The sequence below is a fragment of the Anser brachyrhynchus genome (genome assembly GCF_964034855.1).
Source record: "Anser brachyrhynchus genome assembly, chromosome: 2".
In the NCBI taxonomy this organism is placed as follows: Eukaryota; Metazoa; Chordata; class Aves; order Anseriformes; family Anatidae; genus Anser; species Anser brachyrhynchus.
This window is the reverse complement of record NC_137695.1, coordinates 80,131,160-80,152,623: the sequence shown is the minus strand read 5'-3', so window position 1 is coordinate 80,152,623 and position 21,464 is coordinate 80,131,160. Positions and strand designations below refer to the sequence as shown.

The window sequence follows — 21,464 nt, the reverse complement described above, 5'->3', positions numbered from 1 at the left end:
CTGCCGGGGGATTAATGGAGAAGGGGGGGGGCTTTGCTTCCTTTCAGGGCAGGGGAAGGGGGTGATTTTCTATCGAAGGCTCACTTTTAGTTAATAAACGTCCCCGGACTAATGTCAGAGCTACTTTTATGAGGGTAAACAGTACGCTTTCCTGGAGGGTTTGTGTAATACTTTGGAAAAACAACCAAATAGTAAAGGGGCTTTACATCCACTTTTAAAGATCATTTTAGTGTTCATAAAAGCTGCCAGACGCGCTGAAATACTCTACCCACGGAACGGAACGACAGCCGCAACGGCAGCAGCAGGACGAGGCATCCTCTCTGCTACCCACCTGCCCCAAAATCGACCTGAAGAGAGGAGGAGGGCAGACGTTGCCCACGCGGCCCTGCGCGAGCCCTCATCTTTCCACAGATGAAATGGAAAAGGAGCAAACTTGTGCCAACCCCAACCCCACCGACGTGTGTACGTGAGATGGAAAATCCTCCACCTGGGTTACGAGGAGGTTATCATGCCTGTAACAGCTCCCCGTGGCAATAACTTCGTGTCACTACCAGTGCAGAGCCCGTTCCCCTCCCAGCTGAACTGGGAGGTCTGAAGCACCTCTGCCAGGCTGGGAGCAGAGCGGTGCCCCCGCAGTCTGCAGCCAAGCTGGAGACTGGCAGTGGGAGACTCTAAATCTCATTATCAATTCCTTGGGACTCTGCCAGTCCCTCAGCAATTAGATCTTGAGATGAAGATTCAGATTATATGGTCAAGATTTTTTTTTTTTTTTTTTTCCACCCTCCAGATTTGCACTAATGATTATTTGCAGGACTAAGGTCACCCTGGCTAGTTTCTGGCCCTGCATTTTTCATATTGACCACAACTTTGTCGTTTCAGCATTACAAAAGAAAAAGAGCAGGCAAATCTCTTGAGAGAAGTTGTTGGAAGTTTGGACCCTGGCATGGTGCCCCAAATGATGAATTACAGCTGTGATAAATGAATACTTTGATATGTTGGGAAGCAACACGATGTCTTCCCCGTTTCCTCTATTGCATGTTCATCTCTGGACTCGATTTTAGTGTAAGAGTCCAAGGAGGCAGGATTGGCTCTCTTGTTATCAGTACACCATGACTGTTGGGATTCTGATTACAGGAGAAATGACCTCTTGCTAGAATCCAGCTGGCTATTGAATCAATGTGTAAATTTTTCCAGGCTAGGATTTTATTCACAATACGTTATTTCTTGCAGAGTATATACACATCTCTATTTCTGTACTTCAATATAGTACATTCAGGATATGTCTGCTTTTAATTTAAAAGGGTAAACAGATGCCACTTCTTTGAAAAGTTTGCATCTCAGTTTGAGTGTAGTCTGTGAGTTTGCTTTTTTTCCCACAAGTAGAACTGCAGTAAGGGGAAAAAAAATCAGAATAAAACACATATGACAGATTTAATGGAATGGAGGCTGCAGTGAATGCTCTTTGATTACTGCATATGCCACAGCACCATGAAAATAAATGGAGATACTCTCTATTGTTAAAGGTTATAATTTAGGATTAATATACAGTACATAATGCAGCACTCATATATATGACACAGAAAACTCAGGAGAATTTTATAATATACAGTGTGAGCACTGGAAAAAATAACACACATTTAATACATGAGCTCCTCGGTTTCACATATACAGCAGAATGGATTATCCAAACACTGTGTTTTACTCTAACAGGTGTGGCTGAATACTCTAATTTCTCCCTTGCGTGTTGTCTTCCTTACGTTTTAGTGACTGTGACTATCTTTTCTAAGAGCTGTTGTGTGATGTACAGTAAAATAAGAGGAGGAACTTACGTTTCTCACTGGATGTCTTGTGCTCCCCTCTAGTACAGGGCTGAGTCATGCAAACCGAAGAGTGCTCTCACACGCCTCTGAAATCAGAATTGAGAGTACATTGCATAAAATATGTCCGTCAACTCACCTGTCTCAGTATTATTTGCGTGATATCAACCACCTGGCTTTTTCAGGAAAAAAAGGAGAGAAGGTTTAAAACGTTCTCGCGCAGAATGCACGTATTATGTACAGAACAGGTGGGTGAAAATATATGCCACCTCCTTTCCTCAAAAAAAAAATTATACAAAAAAATGCAATTTTAAATTAAAAAACTGACCCGAGCTCTCAAACCTTACATGAACCATAAAAATCAGTTCCTGAATATAGATTATTTTATTAAGCGTAGCTGCGGTTAAATGCTCTTACATGAAAGGACTGAATATTTTTTCTCCAACACTTGATGTTCTCCCTGCCACCATATTACACATAATGCTAAAACCATGCAAAACAGAGTAAAAAATACTAAAGAATGCAGCATGCTGAGTAGTTTTAAAATTTAGAGGCTTTCGGAGAGATGAAAGAAACATTTTGCTATCACTGTTTGAACAAGAGAATTTTGTATGCTGCAAGCTATTTACATTGTTCCCCTACAAGGAAAACTTGGACGCAGCAGCATTTTACATGAATATTGCTTACGGGTTCATATAGTTGTCTGTCTTGCAGGACTGAAATCAGGAGTGGGTTACAAGTAACCTAAATGACAGAGCTGAAGAAACGATAGAGAAGAAAGCTGAAAAACAACTATTTTCAACTTTTGTGTTGTCATTTTATGTCATACAACAGCTTTTGTGTTTCTGTCTCACTTACATCCCTGCCTCATTTTATCCAACTCTGTTCATGACTCTTCCGACAAAAGACATTTTTTAAGTTTTGCAGATGTGGGCTGTGTTGTGGTATTACTTTGCAGGTGGTATCACTAACAGGAAACTCGTTCTTTAGAAATACTAGAACCAGATACTCACACCACAAAGGGTTGGAGCACTTGACTGGATGTAGGTTTTGTTGCACTTTTATGACTTTTTCAAATACTGGGTACTCATTTAACTGTTGGTTTGCTTTTGTGGTTAATCTTGACCTAAATTGCATTGATTTTTATTGTCCAGTAAATCATGATTTTGCAAGGGCAACAAAGTGTAAGGGTGCTACAGAGCCTTTTTGAGGAAGGCAAAAAGTGAACATCAACAAAAAAGGTTTGTGTATACTAAGTGATAAAATGAGGCTGTCACCCAAAAACAAGAAAGTTCCAAAGCAATGAAACAAAACTGCGCACTGCTGAAGAAGTGACGTACAGAGACAACACATCTATTACAGCAGGAATGGTGAAAGAAGTACACAGTCATAAAACTGTATCCACTTTCATAAAATTTCACTAAACCAGTAATAGAACAGCTTTCAATTGTCAGGTTCATGGGTGAGAATACCAGTTCTGCTTTTAGCTGTGAAAGCCCCAAATGTCACATGCCACAACGGTGAAACTCCTGAACGCTACAGCCTGTTTAAAAAGTCTGCATGCACACGAAATCCAGCGGGGAGCTTAAAATGATTGCAGCACAGCTGAAGCAAACACACATATCTGTGGATGCACTTGGTCATTCGGCAGGCTCCACAACCTGAATTGCTCTGTTCCATGCCTTTTGGCTTGCCTCCACTCTCCCTGTCTTCCAGGTAACCTGTGATTAGTCTCCCCAGGCATAGCTCACTCCTGAGTTTTCATCTGTTTTAGGGGGCTACCTGAGCTTAACACTGTCAAGCAAACATTTTAGAGATCTCCTCCCTCAGAACTCTGTGTTCTCTGCTTCTTTCCTTGATTTGCATCACCCAGTCATTTAATAGTGTTCATGGAGAGTAGGGCAAATCACACAAGGCTTTCTTCTTAGTCAACATTCCTTCTATCTTAGTCAACTTTCCCTTTTACCTTAGTTAATGACAACTTTATTCAAACACATGCTCAAACCTGGCCATTTGGCAGCACAGCTGTTTCAGACTATCTTCTGCTCTTTAAAATAACGCTTTTACCTGTCTCTTGAACCTCCTGTTAAACCTAATTTTCAGTTCATCACTTCAGTTGTTTTAGTCTATCATCTCCTTGAAGGGAGGTAGCATTCAGCATCTTGTGGAATGTGGAATTTTAAAATCTAAAATACATGGAACTTTATTATTGCTACTTTATTTACTTCTAAAAGCATTCCTCAAACAGCAGTTCTGATGCAATGCTCATGAGCAGATTTTTGGTCTTCCAGTTATTTAGTAAAACTGAGTATCTGTAGCTGCACCAGCTGCACCAAGGACCGAACTGTTTGCTGTGTGTATCTGTCGCAGGGTACGGTGTATGTACTATGGACAAGCCATGGGTAGTATACTGGCTGGTGTACAAGCAATTGACCAGTTGGTAGCTACACCCTTGTCTGCAGCGAGAGAAGGTAATGAAGGATTGTCTTCTCCCCATGCATAATGACAGGGACTAATGGGAAAGGAATAAGGTGAAGAAGGAAAACCACCTCAAATCTCTCTCCGTATGAATATTAAAAGGAACAGACTTCTATTGTCAGAAGTCAGTGACGTCTGTGCTTGGGCTGCTTTTCCTGATTGCACTGCATGTCACAATACAAAATGCAGCATAACTCTGATTGCCCAGCGCTGTTCATATTCTCTCTATGGGAACTGGGCAGCGATTTTTCTTTGAATACATCATTTACAGCTTGCTACAGTGATTTTACAAAGTCAATACATATCCTTAACACAAAGCAAAGAATGAGGGGCATTATGGAGACAGAGAAAGATACTACAGAGAAAGATGAATTCCATTGCACAAGCACATTACAAGTTCCATTCATAGCAATAAAAAATATATATTTTTTGAAACACAAAGTAATTTTTTTCAAAATACATGTAATACAGTTTATATTTAAAGAGATCTTGTGTGCAGCCTACATGTCACTACTGACAAAGTCTCTGGCAGTGAATTATCATATGCTTATTTCTTGTGCAATGAAGATCTATTTATTGATTCAAGTCACATATATTTGCATGGCAAGGTTTGTAGACATAGGTAATATTTTCTATTAGACCAACTGATTAGAATGGAAAGATGGATCAGGCACACAAGTCCTTCCCAGAGCAAAAGCTGATCTATTTTTTTCCCCTAGGTATTCAAGCTTGCTTCATGGAAGGCATTATGTCTCCTCACAAACTTAACTTCTGTTACAGCCTCAGATCACTGTGACTATTACAATGCTGCTACTTATGTAATTATAAACTCCCTATCTGGGAAGCTGGTCACTTGTCTACAATATTAGCAGTCTGACATGTTTTCACTACTGTATTGGGAACACACTTCAAAATCTTCTCCTGACCACATGAAGTAATCAAATTGTAGCGTACGAGTGTCGAAGCTTGTGGAAAACAATCTTCAGCAGCAGGGTATTAAGCTGGGGTAGGAGTAGTCTACCAGAAAGCAGTTACATCCCTTGGACTTGCAATAGTTACACCCTGTCACTACTGTGTCTTACTTCCACGGACAACATAAAGAGTTATTAGGCAATCCACCAGTCTTTTATTTCTGTATTCCTTGAGATCACTGCTGCTGCAGGGCATGGTTTGCAGTCCATGCTTCCTGAGTGGACTTCAGGACTGAATAGAGAATGACGAAAGATTAGCCAGACAGGGTCCTCAGTCTGTCCTCCTGACCCAGGTAAGACAAGATTTTCAGTGAGTGCTTGGCTTGAGCTACAGGAATCCACCTCATTTCTGAAATCTACACAGTAACCTCTAAGTAATTTCCTTAGGTTTTAGAGGGATCTTATCAACTGTGTTCTTTCCTTGTTTTTCACACGTCCTGCTTCTGGACTTCTGGTTCTGCTGAGAGCCAAATAGCCCAGGGATCCCCTGAACAGAGCTGCTGGACACACCTCAGCAGAGCGTAAGGACATCCCTCAGTGCCCCTGGTCCTGGGTGGTGGCTCTGGGGGTGACGCTCTGCACCGCGGCCAGTAAAGGTTCCCCGAGCAGGAATTGGAGCACGGAAGGTTCCCAGGGCACAAAAATGTGTGTGTTGGACTTCTCTGCAGAAATCACACTTTGAAGAATGCTCGCCAACCTGCTGTAAGCAGCGCAGTGCAGGCAACGCCGAACTGCCAAGCACATCAGTAAGGAGAAGTTTTATTCTCATCTCGCCCCTCCGTGATCAACGCTGACAGCCAAAAATTGAACACGTCCTTAACACTAGGAGAGAGGAATATATTCTGTAGTGTGCTACCAGCATGATCTAGACAAATTGCACCAATATTTTATTTGAACCCATCACAATGCAACATAACAAGGCATTTCAATTACCTCAACAAGCTACCAATACAACTTTATCATTTCAATTTTTCATCCCTTTTCTCTGACTCGGCGTTTCTTCTATATATCACTGTAAATCTCATCAGTCCCAGCCCAGTTTAGGCTAATAAATTTCAGTCACCACCTCAGACCGAATGAAGAGAAGGAAGCTCGCAGCGAAGGAAGCCAACACCTCCAGTTTTGAAGCCTGGGGCCTAGCGCTGGCTCCTCGGGGCAGCGAGGCGGATGGGCTCCGAGACGGGCACAGCCCAGAGGCAGGCAGTCCTGCTGCAGCAAGGGGGGTGGCACTGCACCCCAGAAACACCCTCGTGTCTCCGGGAAGTGAAATTTAGGCAACAGTTGGAAGCAAGCCGTGCCAGAGTACAGTTTTGGCTGGCATACGTAGAGCCTGAAGCACACTAGAGCTCTGCATGCAGGTTGGGCCACAATAACTATTATGTACTTCTGCCATGCTATTGCTGTCTTCGAGGAGGGGAAAAAGTTAAGCAGGAAAACAGTTATTTGCATATTAGCTAGAAGTGCACCGAGATCCCCACAGACAGAGGGAGAGAAAACTAATTTCACACCATGATTGTGTTTTTTCTAAGTGACAGTGATAAAGCCCAAGGTTTTCAAAGATTTTATGAACACACAGAAGAGGCAAACAAGATAAAATAATACCGGAAATCAACGTACTTATATGTGTATTAATTTTGACTAAAATTCGCCATCTGTGACGGAGTGTTTTACTAAATAAACCCAACAAATTATAGATTATTCTAGCTAAGAATCTTCATGGCAGCGTTTCTCAAGCTCTGGCACTGAAATAGCTCCACTGTAAATGAATATTTACAATAAAAGTATGCTCATAAAAGTTCCAAAGCATTTTCTAGTGACAGTCTGTTCAACTATTTAGTGATTCAAACGAAAACTCTTCAAGAAAGGCTCCATATCAGTGCAGTACATAAAATATAGAAAGGTATGAAAAATGACAAAGGCAGTATGTTACTATTGAGGTGCCTCTAACTTGATTGCTAAGCTAGTCGAAGGAGCTTTTCATAAATGAAATACGTCGTCAGTTTTCCTGGAATAGATAGAATAAGAGCAAAGTCAACAAAAAGTCTCTTCTTTATTTTCCTTTGAAGATATTACTTCCTCTGAATATAGTAAAAATCTGTGTTCAGGGCACGTTAGCTAATTCTGGGGCATGCGTTCACAAGTAGACATATAAGAGGCTAATTTACATGCTTAAAGGCAACTGAAACTTTGTTTTGCATATGTAAATATACCTGTCTAGAGGAATCCTGCGGACCTTACTCAAGCAAAAAATCCTGTTGATGTCAACAAACATTTTCCCCAAAGAATTTATACACAATTGAGCCTTCATCATACATTCATATTTTAGTATCATTGAAAATCTGCAACAAAAATAGAATGGGCTTTCTTCTTTAACTCAGACAGGGCATTTGGGAATAGAAAGTAAAAAAAATTCCCTCTTTCCAATCCAGGATAGGGACTACTTTTGTAATTTCAGGATCCCTTTGGAAAGGTCTGAGTTTTTGGGTGAGTATAGACAACTGTTTGAAGAGCAAGTTGCTGTAAAGACAAGCTACAGTGGTCAGCTACATAGGTATTAACCACTCAGAATCCATTTTGAAAAGGTAGCCTCTGCCTCTTTTCCTATCAAGCAATCACTTTAATGTGAGAAGCATGCACTTAATGTCCTGTGGGTTCAAATACTATCCACTAGTAAACAAGCCTGTCTCTCGGGTGCTTTTTTTTATGATTAATTGCTTAGGACTTCACCCAGACCAGGGCCCATTCTGTCAGAACAGTTGTAATTCTAGCTGGGGTCTGCTTGATGGAAATGTCATACGCTTCAATTTCTTCCCTACCATATGGTTCCAGTTTAGAGTTTTAAGGTGAACAAACCATGTGTGTCATGGCACTGAGAGTTTCAACCTTGATGGCACCTTTGGGTGTGAGATCTGCAGAGAAGAGAGAAGGCCCCAGTAACCTTCTGGTGGAGGAAGGGTGCCTGCTAGAGATAAATCTAAGAGGAGAAAAGGGAACATTTTCAGGAAGCATCTTAGTGGTTATCATAGTCAGAGCCTAGCTGAAAAATCATAAAAAAGTGTTTCCAGAGAGTTCAACCTACTTTCAATTCAGAAGACATTTTTAGCAACAATAAAGAGGAGATAGGTCTGGACATTTTCAAATGGTTTCAGAAATACTGGAATAGTCTATAGTCCAAAACAGCACTGAACATTTGAAGGTAACATTTGTGTATGTTTGGAAATGAAAGGAAATTAAGGAAGAAAATTAAAAGACAAAGGATTAAAAAATATTCAATAACTTCTAAGGGAACTAAAACATTTATTTCAAAGTATCTGTAGAAGAGATCACTGTTTACTAAACTCGACCAGCTATTAATTTATCATAATGTAAATGGTTTAATTAATATTTAATGATACAGCACTTTCCACGAGAACTGATCTCCAAATACACCACTTTAGAAAAGGGATATGGTGCCCTGAGAACCACATTTACATGAGATGGGACAAATGCATGGTTCACGTAAATTGCTTTAGCTCCAACAAAGTCATGAGAATACACCGATTTCTGTAAGTTTACTACCTGCAAATGATATTACAAATAACATATAATCTTAGTGCTTATCTTATACATCTGTGAATGTATATGTCTTGGTAGCTCTGTTTTCTGGTAACCCAGACTGACTTTGTGAAATCACTGAACTACATTGCTTGAGACAAGAACTTGTAAACTGTAATTTTGCAGCACTGCCCTCTCACACTGTGCTATCTGATGGCAAACATCACCTGTGTACTAGTTGCTCAGTTATGCAGCAAAGCTCACACTAGATAAAATGAAGAGACTGTATGAGAACTCGGACTCCGTAATGTCACTCTGTTAATTAATGAGGTGACTTACTAAAGGAACCCACAAACTCCAACCACTAAACTCTATACAGATGTAGGAAGAGGAAATTTATGCATAAGATTCATATTGAAATATCTTCTCCAATCATATCATCAGTAAAAGAAAAAATTGAGCAGCCTTTAAAGCTTTTCTTGCTTGATTTGGTATTTTTCCTCCAAAGTGTAGAGTTTCAAACAGATGATAACATTTTCCAAGTCCTTTGGAGCTGTGTCAGTCACAGGGCTATTCTTAGTATAGCCACTGGCAATACAGAATGACTTCTGGAGCAAGAGGAAGACCAAATACCTCCAAGTCAAATTTTAACTAGGTGAAATTACCTGTAGGAAAGAATTACTAAATCAAACTATAACAGGGTTTGGCACAGGACTGTCTGGCAAGTAGTGAGATACAAATTAATCAAAGTGCTAGGGTGTGGTTTGTTTGTGTTTTTTTTTTTTGAGATGTACCTTTAAATATCAAGAGTGTCTGACTTTTTACATTGTTCTTTTTGATTTTGTTAGCTTCTGCAGATGTAGGAATGTTGTTTTCAGCCATAACAAATTTGCTGCTCCTATAGCTTTAGCTCAACTACCGCCTAAAGTGGCACTACTGCAATTCAACAAAACACTGAAGTTCATCATCTGCTTAACTGTTTTCTGAATTAGTTACCTACATGCAGATTTATAATTTGCCTTCAGTTTCTTCACTGGTTCCATCACATGGTACATGTACTTCAGACAATTTAAGCTAACTCAGCCAGTTTATCTCCTGCAATGAAGGGCCCATTTCCTTCAGTGACAATTTATGTTAATGATAATCAGATGCTTTTTTAATTAACAATGACCTACAAGCATCCTAATATATTTCTCCCTCTCCCTGATGGTAGTTTTTACAAGACTGTGTCACTCCATTTCATTTGAAACTTGGGGGCTCTTATATTTGTTCAGACAGCATAGGTCCCACAGCCCCTTCATTTTTGCTTTTGCAGCATTTGTGTTCATATTTCCCTGTCAGTGTGTGTAGCTCTAGAAGTGATAGCACAGTGGGGGGCTTGAGGGGGGGCGGCATTGCTCCAGCAGTGCAGAATTGATCTTTACGTGTGCAACAGCTCTGAAATTGCTCAGATTCACTAGACTGCCTACACATTCTTAAAGTGGCTCCATATCACATGTACAGAAGTAGGGCTGTCTTGGCCGCACCACCAAAAAGGCACCGTTATATGCTACCAGTAATAGCCATGGTGTAGAAGACAACCAGTAAAAATAGGTAGCAGAGACAGCAGACATATATATACCAAAGCCTGCAACGTAAAATGCAATTCCTTTTATTGTATACTATATATATTTCTAACAAATAGACTGATTTATAAATTGCTTCAACGCAGAAAGATACAGTCCCTAATCTTGTCTCCTCCACAGAAAAAAAAAAAAAAAAAGCAACTAGGCTTGTAGCTCAGAATGGTTATAACTTCCTTTCCAAAGCCTTTTTTTCTGCACTTCTTGTCAGGGCTATCACTACCCACACGACAGCGCAGGCAGCCATCTAGGACAGCAGGCTACAAGGGGCAGCAAAAACGTGCCTGTATCTCAGCTGTCCCATGCCACACTCTGGCATGTTACGACAAATCTGCCTTCCTCTTTGACTTCTGCTAAGAATGCAGGGGTGTGACCTGTGGTGGTGGAGGCACTGTGCACGTGGCGCTCCCTGCCTTTCCCGCTACAAATGCACCAGCCTCCTGCAGACACACATCTGACTCTAATGCAGCGGGGATTCGGACATCGGCTACAGGTCAGTAGCATCAAGCAGGGAGCCAGCATCTCTTCATGCTGTCTGATCATAGCCCGATGACTTCTCTAGAAGTCTTGTTCTGAAGTCTTTAGAATACAGCTCTCCAGTTGGTGCCATCTCCAAGGCATGACTACATGGAATTAGTGGTCTTCCTCTGGTAGGATGGAGGGCATTCATGGGATGTGAGGGCATTCATGTCTTATGGCACTTTTTAAGAAGAAAGGTAGACAGAATTGGATGTGATGGTATGCTGACTCCAAATTCAGGGTCAAACCCCTTCTCAGATCCATGTATCCTTACTCTAGCCTGTAGATACCATTGTTTTTAAGTGTTTGGACTGCAGTTCAGAAACCTGGGACTCTTTCAAATACCACACCTGTAAATCAGAACTATAATAATAAAAGTCCCAGCTGATGTCATGCAATCCTTACCATGGTCATTATAATATAAAAACATCACTTAGCAAGGAGAGTTTGGAATATTTCCAGACAGTGATCAGACTCTGGAGGCAGCAGAAAGCTGAGTTTTGTGGCCGCTGGAGCTGATGTGTTGCTTTAGGAGTGGGGAATTTTTGTTAACCCAGGTAGGAACTGATAAATACCTGATCTGGATGACAGGAACCAGACATACTCAGGTGAAAGGATCAGTGTGTCCTTGAAATCTAAAGCTGAAATACATTGTGTGTGTGTGTTTCTTTTGTGATCATTGGCACTAGCTGATCATCCAAGCTTAGGTGATGATTTAGATAACACCTCAAGGTTTTATCCCATTCTGACAAGTCAGCTGTATCCTTCACAGACAGGTGGTGTGCATTATGCTTTTTATTTTTTATTTGGTTTAATTTACCAACCATGGATAAGCAATGCGTAATTTGTGAATATGTAAATAAGTCTGTCTTTTTTTTTTTCTATTATTATTATTAACAGGAAGACTAGAGAAACACAGACTTTATGTACCAGCCTGATAATAATTTTATATGAAGCATGTAAGAAGCTCAGATTATGGACAAGCAGTTGAAATTCAAACAAAATTACTGCAGATAATTCCTGGTACTAGGAATCAGGAGGAGGTATTAAGAATCAGAGAAGAACAATCAGAACCATGAGGACTGAAGATTAAGGACTTCAGAGTGTCAAATGGATGCACTAGCTGATATGTTATCATTTATTCTGAGTGCTGGGGCTGTTATATGACATGAGCAGAGCACAGTTTTATGTTATCTAAAATTCATCCAAGAAATACTTTGCATTTTGCCAGACCAGACTAATCTATTCTGTTTTCACTTTTCTGCCAGCTTTGTCACCTATATAAAATAAAGCTCTTCCTGAAGAAAAAGCTGAATGCTAAGCAGCAACTACGAACTTCAGTGTTTTTTCCCTGGCACCATATTTGCCTGCCAGCCTGCTGGAAAGGAGCTGCTGATGCGGAAAGGGAAGGAAGGAGACTATGGACAAGCAGTCCTCAAGCAAAAAGGGAAATCCAGCAAACTGCACTATAGACTTCTGCCTGAGCTCTACCTGAGACAGGACAGCACACTGGCTCATGGACATGCCTGCTCTCTTCAGGATATTGTCCTTCTCTTTTTGCCTATGTTTAGCCCTGTGGGAGGTAAGCAGAAAGAAGGACGTGGCGCTGAAGGCTGACAGCAGCTTGGCTTTGCCTTTTTTTTTGTCCTTGGACTGGGCAGAGGATGTTACGACTGTTGAGAGACTTACATGGAACTGGAGTATTTAAGCTCTTCAAGGTGTTCCTTAGACTTTCCTTAAGCTCATCTTTCATTCTACAAAGCATTCAAACTTTCACTTCAGCTCCACTAACACTAAAACAAGTTTTGGCTGACACATAAGCGTCTGAGTTCTGTTGTGACAAAAGGTTCCAGACTGAGTGCAGTAGACGAAATGTCCTTCATAACCCTAAACTCCTGCAGTTGTAAGCAGGTCTGGTACAGACATCAAGACCATAGAATCATAGAATCCTTTACGTTGGAAAAGACCTCTAAGAGCATCAGGTCCAACCATTAACTTAGCACTGCCGAGTCCACCACTAAACCATGTCCCTATGCACCACATCTATGTGTCTTCTGAATACCTCCAGGGGTGGTGACTCAGCCACTTCCCTGGGCAGCCTGTTCCAGTGCCTCACAACTCTTTCAGCAAAGACATTTTTCCTAATATCCAACCACGTTTTAGTTCAGATTCATGAGGACCACTTTGTAGGAATAAGAGTGCTTATTTGTGTTCTTTCATGCCTCAAATCACTCAGGGCTTAATATTCTATAACCTAACTTTGGGTTTAATTGATTTTCTGAACTACGGCACTTCACTGAATCAAGGTGTCAATTCAGAGCCATCAGGAGTTTATGACATTGGCAATTGTTGTTTTGTTGCAATAATAAAGTTTGTTAAAGATACTAAACCAAGACATTCAGATAGGCAGGTAAATACTACACATGAACATGAAAAGATATGAACATGAATAAAATTTAAACAATTGACTTGATATGTCAAAGTCAATCTAAGATTTTCCTTCCTTCCTTCCTTCCTTCCTTCCTTCCTTCCTTCCTTCCTTCCTTCCTTCCTTCCTTCCTTCCTTCCTTCCTTCCTTCCTTCCTTCCTTCCTTCCTTCCTTCCTTCCTTCCTTCCTTCCTTCCTTCCTTCCTTCCTTCCTTCCTTCCTTCCCTCCCTCCCTCCCTTCCTCCCTCCCTCCCTCCCTCCTTCCCTCCTGCCTGCCTGCCCTCCTGCCTTCCTGCCTTACCTCCTGCCTGCCTTCCCTCCTGCCTGCCTGCCTGCCCTTCTTGCCTCCCTACCTTCCTGCCTTCCCGCCTTCCCACAATCCTGCCTTCAATCCTGCCTGTCTGCTTGCCTGCCTTCCTTCTTTCCTGCTTGCCTCCCCATCTTCCTGAGCAGACAGCTAGGCTGTATGGCTTGTAGTGTTTATGATCTTGTCTTCTATAATGAAATTAACTGAAACACACAACTTCATAGCTGCAATGTGGAATTGCTTCTTCACTTAAACTGCTATACAAACACTCTAACGAGAAGCTTCTTTGACTTTTTGACTGGATATATTTCTTCTGATTCCTCAAGAGAATCAAAAATAAATCACACCAATATGTACATCAGCACTTTTCCTTACACACTTGCAAACATTTTTGCAAACTAGAGCTTTCAGGGAGTGCTACTGGCCCTTTCCTTTAAAAGAGCAGGCAGCATACTGTAGTGCTCTTCTGTAGAGATCAATTTGCAGATAGATGACAACTTGTAGGATCTGATCCTCAACAGGCATTCCAAAATATCCCTTTGCCTTCTGCACAGCTAAGAAAAATGTAGTTTTCAAAAGCTTATCAAAGTATTTTTATTTGGTATTGCTTTTCTTTTTCTTTTTCTTTTTCTTTTTTTTTTAATTATTTTTTATTATTATTTATTCTTTAAGCTAACAGACACCACTCAATATTTCCCAAGTGCCCTTACCAGGGAATACTCCCCTGTTCACAAATACCAAATGGGCTTACAAGACTGAGGACATCATAAGGAGAAGGGGACATCCAAACGGCAGAAAAAATGGGTATTATAATAACTTCCTTAGTGACCAGTGAATTTCACTCCCAGAGTAACTTTCCCTGTAGTCTGTCGTCTTTTATTTTTCATGTGCTGGTGTGAATATGCAAATGACAAGGGTAATTTATTGTATCATGTCCCAGTTCCCATGCCGCAAACATTACTGATGGTTTAGTGACAGTAGGTAATGTGGTGAACCCTCCCTTGGGAAGTGTTATCTAGTTTTGCTTTGAGGGACCTGCAATTAACATATCTCTGATGATTTTTGTTTTGTTGCACAAAAAGGCAGGAGGAGCATCAGAGAATTCACTGAGCTCCACTCTCGTCCTCTGCAGTTTGCAGTGTGTCTCACTGGGAGGACAATTTAAGTCGTCCCTGACTGAGGAGTTGATCTTGGCCATCTTATACCGAACAATGCTCCCAGCTGTTCAAAGTCTTTCAAGGGAAACAGCCAGCCTGCCAAGAACAGAAGTCCTCCTTGGAGAATAGAAGCATTTCTCTTGCTCTCAGTTTAACTGAATTCCCCAGCCCATTCCGCTTTTGTATGTAGCTAGGGTGGGTGCCACCATATCATCAGTGGAAACTCAGAAGGAAGTTTATACAGAAGAAACACTTGCTCTACTGACTTCTCTAATCTGTGAACAGGAATAAGCAAAGAATTCCTCTCTTCCTGAATTTTCTGCTCATTTCAAGTTCTGGGTAAATAAGCTGAGAAACTGTCCCTCCATATTTTATTTCTTCTGCCCAATAATACATAGAAGCAGAGAGATTGCTACACACCACATCTCATTTAGAGCTGGTGTCCTGAGGGTCACAGGGCTAGGAGAAAGCAAGTGACCTATAAATGTGACTCCCTATTTTGAAGGACATATGAGTCTTTTTTGATGAGATTTTTTTTTTCTTTTTCTTTTTACCCCCCCCTCCCCCCCCACTATTTTCTGGTTTATCTTGATATGAATTCCGTCACTTCCACAGTACGAGCTTTCTATTGCTTCTTCCCAGCTTTCCTGTCTATGACGGTTTCCATTTACTTCATCCCAAAGACCACAGACTCCAAAGCCTACCATCTGAAAGGAAGGCTTCTCTATGTTTTGACCAGTCCCCCTCATTGGGCTACTGCAAAAGGAGGCACTTCCTTTCTCTCCAGTACAAGGCTTAGCAAACATCAAGTCTGTGGTGCCTGAATGTGGTTCGGTAGATAGTACGGGCGTATGAAAGAATCACTTCACTGGGAGACTGTTCCCAGGGACCTGTGGATGAATGTTGCCTTTTGTCCCATGGAAATCCCCAGGAGTTTGGGTACTAAGTGGACTGAAAACATGGGAGAACTGAGGCAAGCACACCAGCTGATGTTACAGTTGTTTCTCAAAGTAACAGAAATTCAGCTGCCTTTTTCTGGGGAGTGAGGTCTCCATCTCTACTGCAGTGAGCAGTAGCTGGTGGGTGCCCTGGGCTCATGTGGGACACCACAGAGATGTCTCATCACACACTTCTTAGGGCAGGATAAAGCCCTCTGGAAAGCACTTCAGGTTAGTGTTTTTGAAGGGACTCCTTTAAAGGTTATACAACAATAAGAAACTGGAAAACCAGAGTGTTTACTGTGTTTTAAGATACAAGGTTTTCATATTATTATTAGTATTCACAAACATCTCTGCAACTATGTTGATACTGTCCACATCCAGATTGTTTTGAAATAAATTACCAGAAAATTAAATGCCAGAATTTACATAACTCTGGAGCATTTATTGTACTACATTACTTCGCCCTTCAATTGCCAAACACATGCCACTTGCCTGAGACAGTTTAATGTGATCTGGAATAGTTTTGCATTAATATCCTCTTTGGCTAGATTTACATTAGCAAACAGTAACGCACAATAGCAGTGCATCTCACCCTACGATCTGAAGAGTGAAACAGCTGATACAGAAGATCTGGCAGCAGCACTGAACACATTTTGGAAAGGGTTTGCTTTGGACTAGGTCTAGTCCGGTCCTATGACCAGAATGCCTGCTACTGGTTGGAGCATATCAGGTGTGCGCCCAGAGCTTATCTTTCAGTTTATTTTCATCCAAAAGTTAGCATGTTTTCAATACCAATACAAAACAGAGCAGAGTAAGTGTGACAAGTGAGAAATTCGCTTAAAAACTCACTCCTTATCTGAAATAAAACTCTTAGGAAGAAGTACTTTAGAGACCAATTGTTTACCATCTAAGAAATCAAAAAGAAAACCTTACCAAAGTCAGGGAATTCATACTATGAGGCCTTAGCTGATGAATTTTAAAGCTGAAAACAAGTGACAGGATCACATGGGAATTTTAAGACAAGTCTCATGTGGCTGTGTCTACATTCAGCTCTGGTATGTGCACCATCTGGAAGGAAAGGCAGGAAGGGGGCCGTGGCCAGACAGTGGGGCTGGTGGGGAGGTGGGATCCGTGCGACCCAAGAGAGAGCACACCTGCACCTCTCAGAGGCAGCAGATCTGGTCAAGGCCACGGTGTTTTGTGAGGAAGAGAAAAATTGGGATTTAACATTGAGCACGTCAGCTTCATAGGCTGTAAGTAAGGGCAGGCTGCGACCCTCTGTATAAATGAGATACACCAACATACACTTCTGAATAGGTGAGAGCTGCCTGAAATACTCCAGCTTGTGAAACACTTGGAATTTGGGTGATAGACTGCAGGAAATAAAACTTTAAAAATTGTAGCACAAAAAGAGGAGAAAATAAAAATGCTCTTAGTCATTCCCGGGAGCACAAACAGCCATTCAAACAATATTCTGAGTAAAGATGAGATTTAAGGCTCAGTGCATGGGGCAGACATTGTAAAAATCAAGGAAGAATTCCAATCTCCATCTATTTCTGTTGTTAAAGGCTTGCTGTTGACTAGCATAAAGCCTCATCAGCAGAGGAAAAATGAAGCTTTTGGACTCCCAAGCATAAATAAACTTTAATAGGTGTAGTAAAACATATCACTATTATAGGAACATTGGTACTGATATACTTGGTCAGATCATTTCTGAGGCGCAGATCACCAGAACCAGAGATAATACCAAGGGTGAAGGCATGCTACCGATATCTAAAACAGCAGTAAAGTATTTTCAGGTTTATTCTCCTGACTTTTCTTAATGCAGCCAGTTTTATTTTTATGCTTTTTTATCTCTTGTGCTTACTTTTTGGCTGAGGTATTTCACTCGGCTGATGTTTTTATTAAGCTGGCCACTATGACAAATAGTTTTGTTAGGATTCATCTACCTAGAGTCCATCAGAGGCTATGTGGTATACAAAATGTATCCTTTGCACACATTTTACTCTTACAAGACATTATTACCCAAATGCTTACCACTGGCTTGGATTATTTTCTTCAAATTTGCATTGAGACCTCTACAAAGAACCCACACTTCTGGATTGTCAAGTCCAGTTATTCTGAAGGACTGTGTTGTCGCATGAGTGCGAAGGGCCACATGAGGACCTCATTCAAAGACAGTGGGGTCCTTTATATTGACTTCAACAGCCTTCAGATCATGAGCCAAGCAATAAATTCCTGCAAGTTCTAAGCTACATCAAGCACATCATGTAAGCCTGATGGAAGCACACCAACCTACATTCCAGGTCCCTTCTGGAGAAGAAGACTTCTTAAATGCCCCTAATATAAAGGTGCAGCCAAAAAGACCCAAAATAAAGCAGCCAAATACAGGTTTCCTCATTCTCCAGTGATAAGAAAGAAGAAAAAGAGTTATAAAAAACATGTACTCAGTATATCACATAAACAAGATTAACTTGTTCATGTTGATACCGTCATTTCAAGTTTATATCATCTTGGCTGAGAACAGTATCTTACCTGTAGTTCATATTAAAAAGAATTCAGCTGTAGTAATTGCAGCTATGTAGATGTGCCAAAAACGAGAGATTTCTAACAGACTGCCATGCTGCCAGTGTTGCTGGTGGCTCAAACCCTTTACTTTAAAATCTAAATGGCAAAACTTTCTATTACTTCCTTCCTGACTGAATCTCATGATGTTAAGGTGCTTTTCTACTTGCTAAAAATGTCATATTCTTGATCTTCTGTTTTACTGAATTTGCACCTTTGGTACATTTCTTCCCCCCTATTAACTCACTTCACAGACATGAAGGTCTTCATAATAACCTTTTCATCACTGAACCTCAGGGTTTCTATCTTATTTGTAAAAATCAGTTGGTGAGTTATGTTAAATAAAACCAAACAAAAAAGAAACAAACAAACCAATGAAACTGCTGGTAATTATCTTTGAGAACCCAGAACAGCTTTCTCATCTTTTTCTGCACCACCCAGTGACTTAAGGGCAACCTTGAAGAAAGCAAGTGAGAAACAGTGTCTGAAATGATATGCCTTGTTTTACAGCACCTGCTTTACTGAAGTCTTGCTCCTTGGCCTTTGCTATTTGCAAATGCCTTTGTATATTCTCATTTGAAGCAACTCCCATCCCTTTGCCTTCTGGTTCATGATCAGTATCTTTATAAGCTGATGGTCAGGCATGTTTGCACACCTTTTCCATTCCAGTCTCCAACAAGCTGACCTGATGATGTCTGTGCATATACATATTTACATGCTAGTCTTCCTTCCTCCTCTCCATCCCTGCACCCATAAGGGCCCTCAACATCTGGGTGCTGCCTACGGTGCTTCTTCCCTGCTCTGTGGAGGTGCCACTACTAGCAGGGTGCAATGTTCGTTAGTCATTCAGGGTTTAAGACTCCTGAGAGAGCCACCTCCTGCATCTGTGACCAGTACCAAAGAGCTTTGCATTGCTTCAGCAGTACCTCAGACCTCTGCATAAGCTCTGTCTTGGGAGCTGAGCATGCTTCTCACCAACTTCCCTTGGAACATAAAGGCTTACCATTAAACTGCCCAGCTGTAACACTTTTACCACCCAGCCCTAGAGAACCGCTGCCAGACTAACACCTACACCTACTCCAGGGGCTCAGACAGCATGCTGCAGTGTTGCTCAAACTCTCAGACTTCCCCTCCAACCTCAGCACCGCTTGCCTAAGGAGGCAGTATGCCTCATGATAAAAGTCTGGTGCCCATGTCCTGTATGTCCCCACTGCCTCAGCCTGCTGGGCTCGCTGCCTGGCTGAGGAGCCCTCAGAGAGCAGGCCGACCCCAGGTGGCCCCAGCCTCTCTCCTCCTCAAAACTCCAAGGTGACATTCCTGCCGGGGCTAACAATTTCAGGCAACTGCAGATAACCACTACCTCTCGTGATACTGTGGCAATCCACAGCCAGCATTACTGACGTGGGTAGGTACAGTTTCTTTTTGTGAGGTAGTGGTGGCCCTAGGGCCTCCAACTCCCATCAATCAGGGGGTTTGTTTTGCCTTAACTGTCACTTTGCATATATGTAATTTCCCAGAGTCTCTGGCATCTGTTCCTAACAGCCCAAGCATTCTTGTTTTCAGCACAACAAAATGTTATGCCTACAGACTAGCCACTGTCAAAACCAGTTACCTTCTGAATGTCTCTCTTTTTTAATGCACCTGTGGATGCTGTTTGCATCCACAGTCAAATGCTGTCTCACTTTCTTCCCCGTGTTTTGCACAATTCCAGGCAACCTCCGGACTCTCATTTTTAGCTTCTTCCTCTTCTTCCACTCAGCACAACACATATTCTGATTGCTTTTTACTTCTGGAAGCATGGGGCTTTCAGAGCTCACTTAGTGCCCAAACTGCTTCAGAATGATTGGCTCCAGCCTTTGTTATTTAGGTTGCTCATTAAATCAGCAAGAGTTTATGAGCTCCTGGCTCAGGCTCACTGAATTCATCCTGCTTAGCCGAAACACCTTCCGGAGGAATTTTGTCTCTTTACACTTCTTCCTGTAGCTAATGGCAAAGGTGAGGAGGATGAGCGCTGTTCTCTGCAATTGTCTATCCCTCATTTTCCCCCCTTCACTGGCTGCAGGAGGAGATAATGAATGTAAGGGGATTGGGTTCCTCCTGGAGGTATCTTGGGGAAGTGAAATGGATCTGGGCCTGTAAGCTATCCAGATTTTAAGTGGTTTTTTTTTTTTTTTTTCATAGAACTGCTCTTCTATTGAGCAAATGTAACCGGAAACAAACTAACCCTGACTGACACAGTTAAATACCTTGCTGCATCAACCATTTATAAAAATCTTCATTAGGTGTTTGGATTACTGAGGGTGAGGAGACAGGAGGTGCTTTTCTGGTTTCTTAGGAGCAGTCAGACCTTTCCCAAGGAAAAAGTTATAAATCAAAATGAGTAGGAGATACACAGGATTTGTTATCTTAGCAAGCATATTGCTACCTTCGGTTAGACTAGGCAACATATCAGACAGATTTTTGGATGAAAAAAAAAAAAGTTTCCTGTGGATGGAGACAAATTCAAAGAACTGTGCATTCCCTGTAGCAAAGAGGACTAAGACTCAATTACACTATAATTCTGCTGTTATCCCTGATGTCTCAAGACAGCAAGAATCTGACACATGGAACCTTCTCTCTCCTTCGCAGTATGGAAGAACAACTACAGAGGAGAGAGATACATCCCGCTAGCTGTGTGCACATCAGAACACTGCAAAACCAGAACACTAAACACTAATAAATCCTTTCGTTTTCTAAAAACAAAACAACAAACCTAACAAATACTTCCTGGTAGAGTCCCTTCCTCCTTTTCAAAGAAGCATATTCTTCTTGCCCATTGGAGGTACTCTGGACTCTGCAGCCTGCTGGGCAAGAAGGACTGCTTTTATGTAGCTGTCTTGTGGACTTTCACACAGGGACAAGAGCAAGTCTTCACCTGACACCTCTCACTGTGGACTGAGAAAACTCCCTCCTTACACCAGTGCCTCTGCGACAGTGTCAGACAAAAGCCTTCCTGTTTTCTTCCATGTTATTTGGCAGGTTTTAGAAGAGCTCCCTTTTCAGACACAAAGTTCCCTCAGCTTACTTTCTCAAACGTATAAGTTGCAAACCATCTCTTTTTGGGATTCTGACAGATGATTGCGCAAA

At 41.5% G+C, this 21,464-nt stretch overlaps 2 protein-coding genes across 2 annotated transcripts in view; both read right to left on the bottom strand.

The window, feature by feature from the left end:
* The window catches only part of LOC308190706 (uncharacterized protein), a gene marked incomplete at its 5' end in the record, with an annotated part of 341,409 nt that extends 341,094 nt beyond the window's left edge, over positions 1–315 (bottom strand). The window contains one exon of the mRNA XM_080582360.1: positions 269–315. Within this exon, the coding sequence (XP_080438486.1) occupies positions 269–315 (47 nt within the window). The remainder of the gene's footprint in view (positions 1–268) is intronic.
* The window catches only part of CDH20 (cadherin 20), a 341,808-nt gene that overhangs the window by 115,685 nt on the left and 204,659 nt on the right, over positions 1–21,464 (bottom strand). Inside the window, exon 4 of the mRNA XM_080579278.1 lies at positions 1,830–1,906. The gene's annotated coding sequence lies outside the window, so the exon portion shown is untranslated. The remainder of the gene's footprint in view (positions 1–1,829; positions 1,907–21,464) is intronic.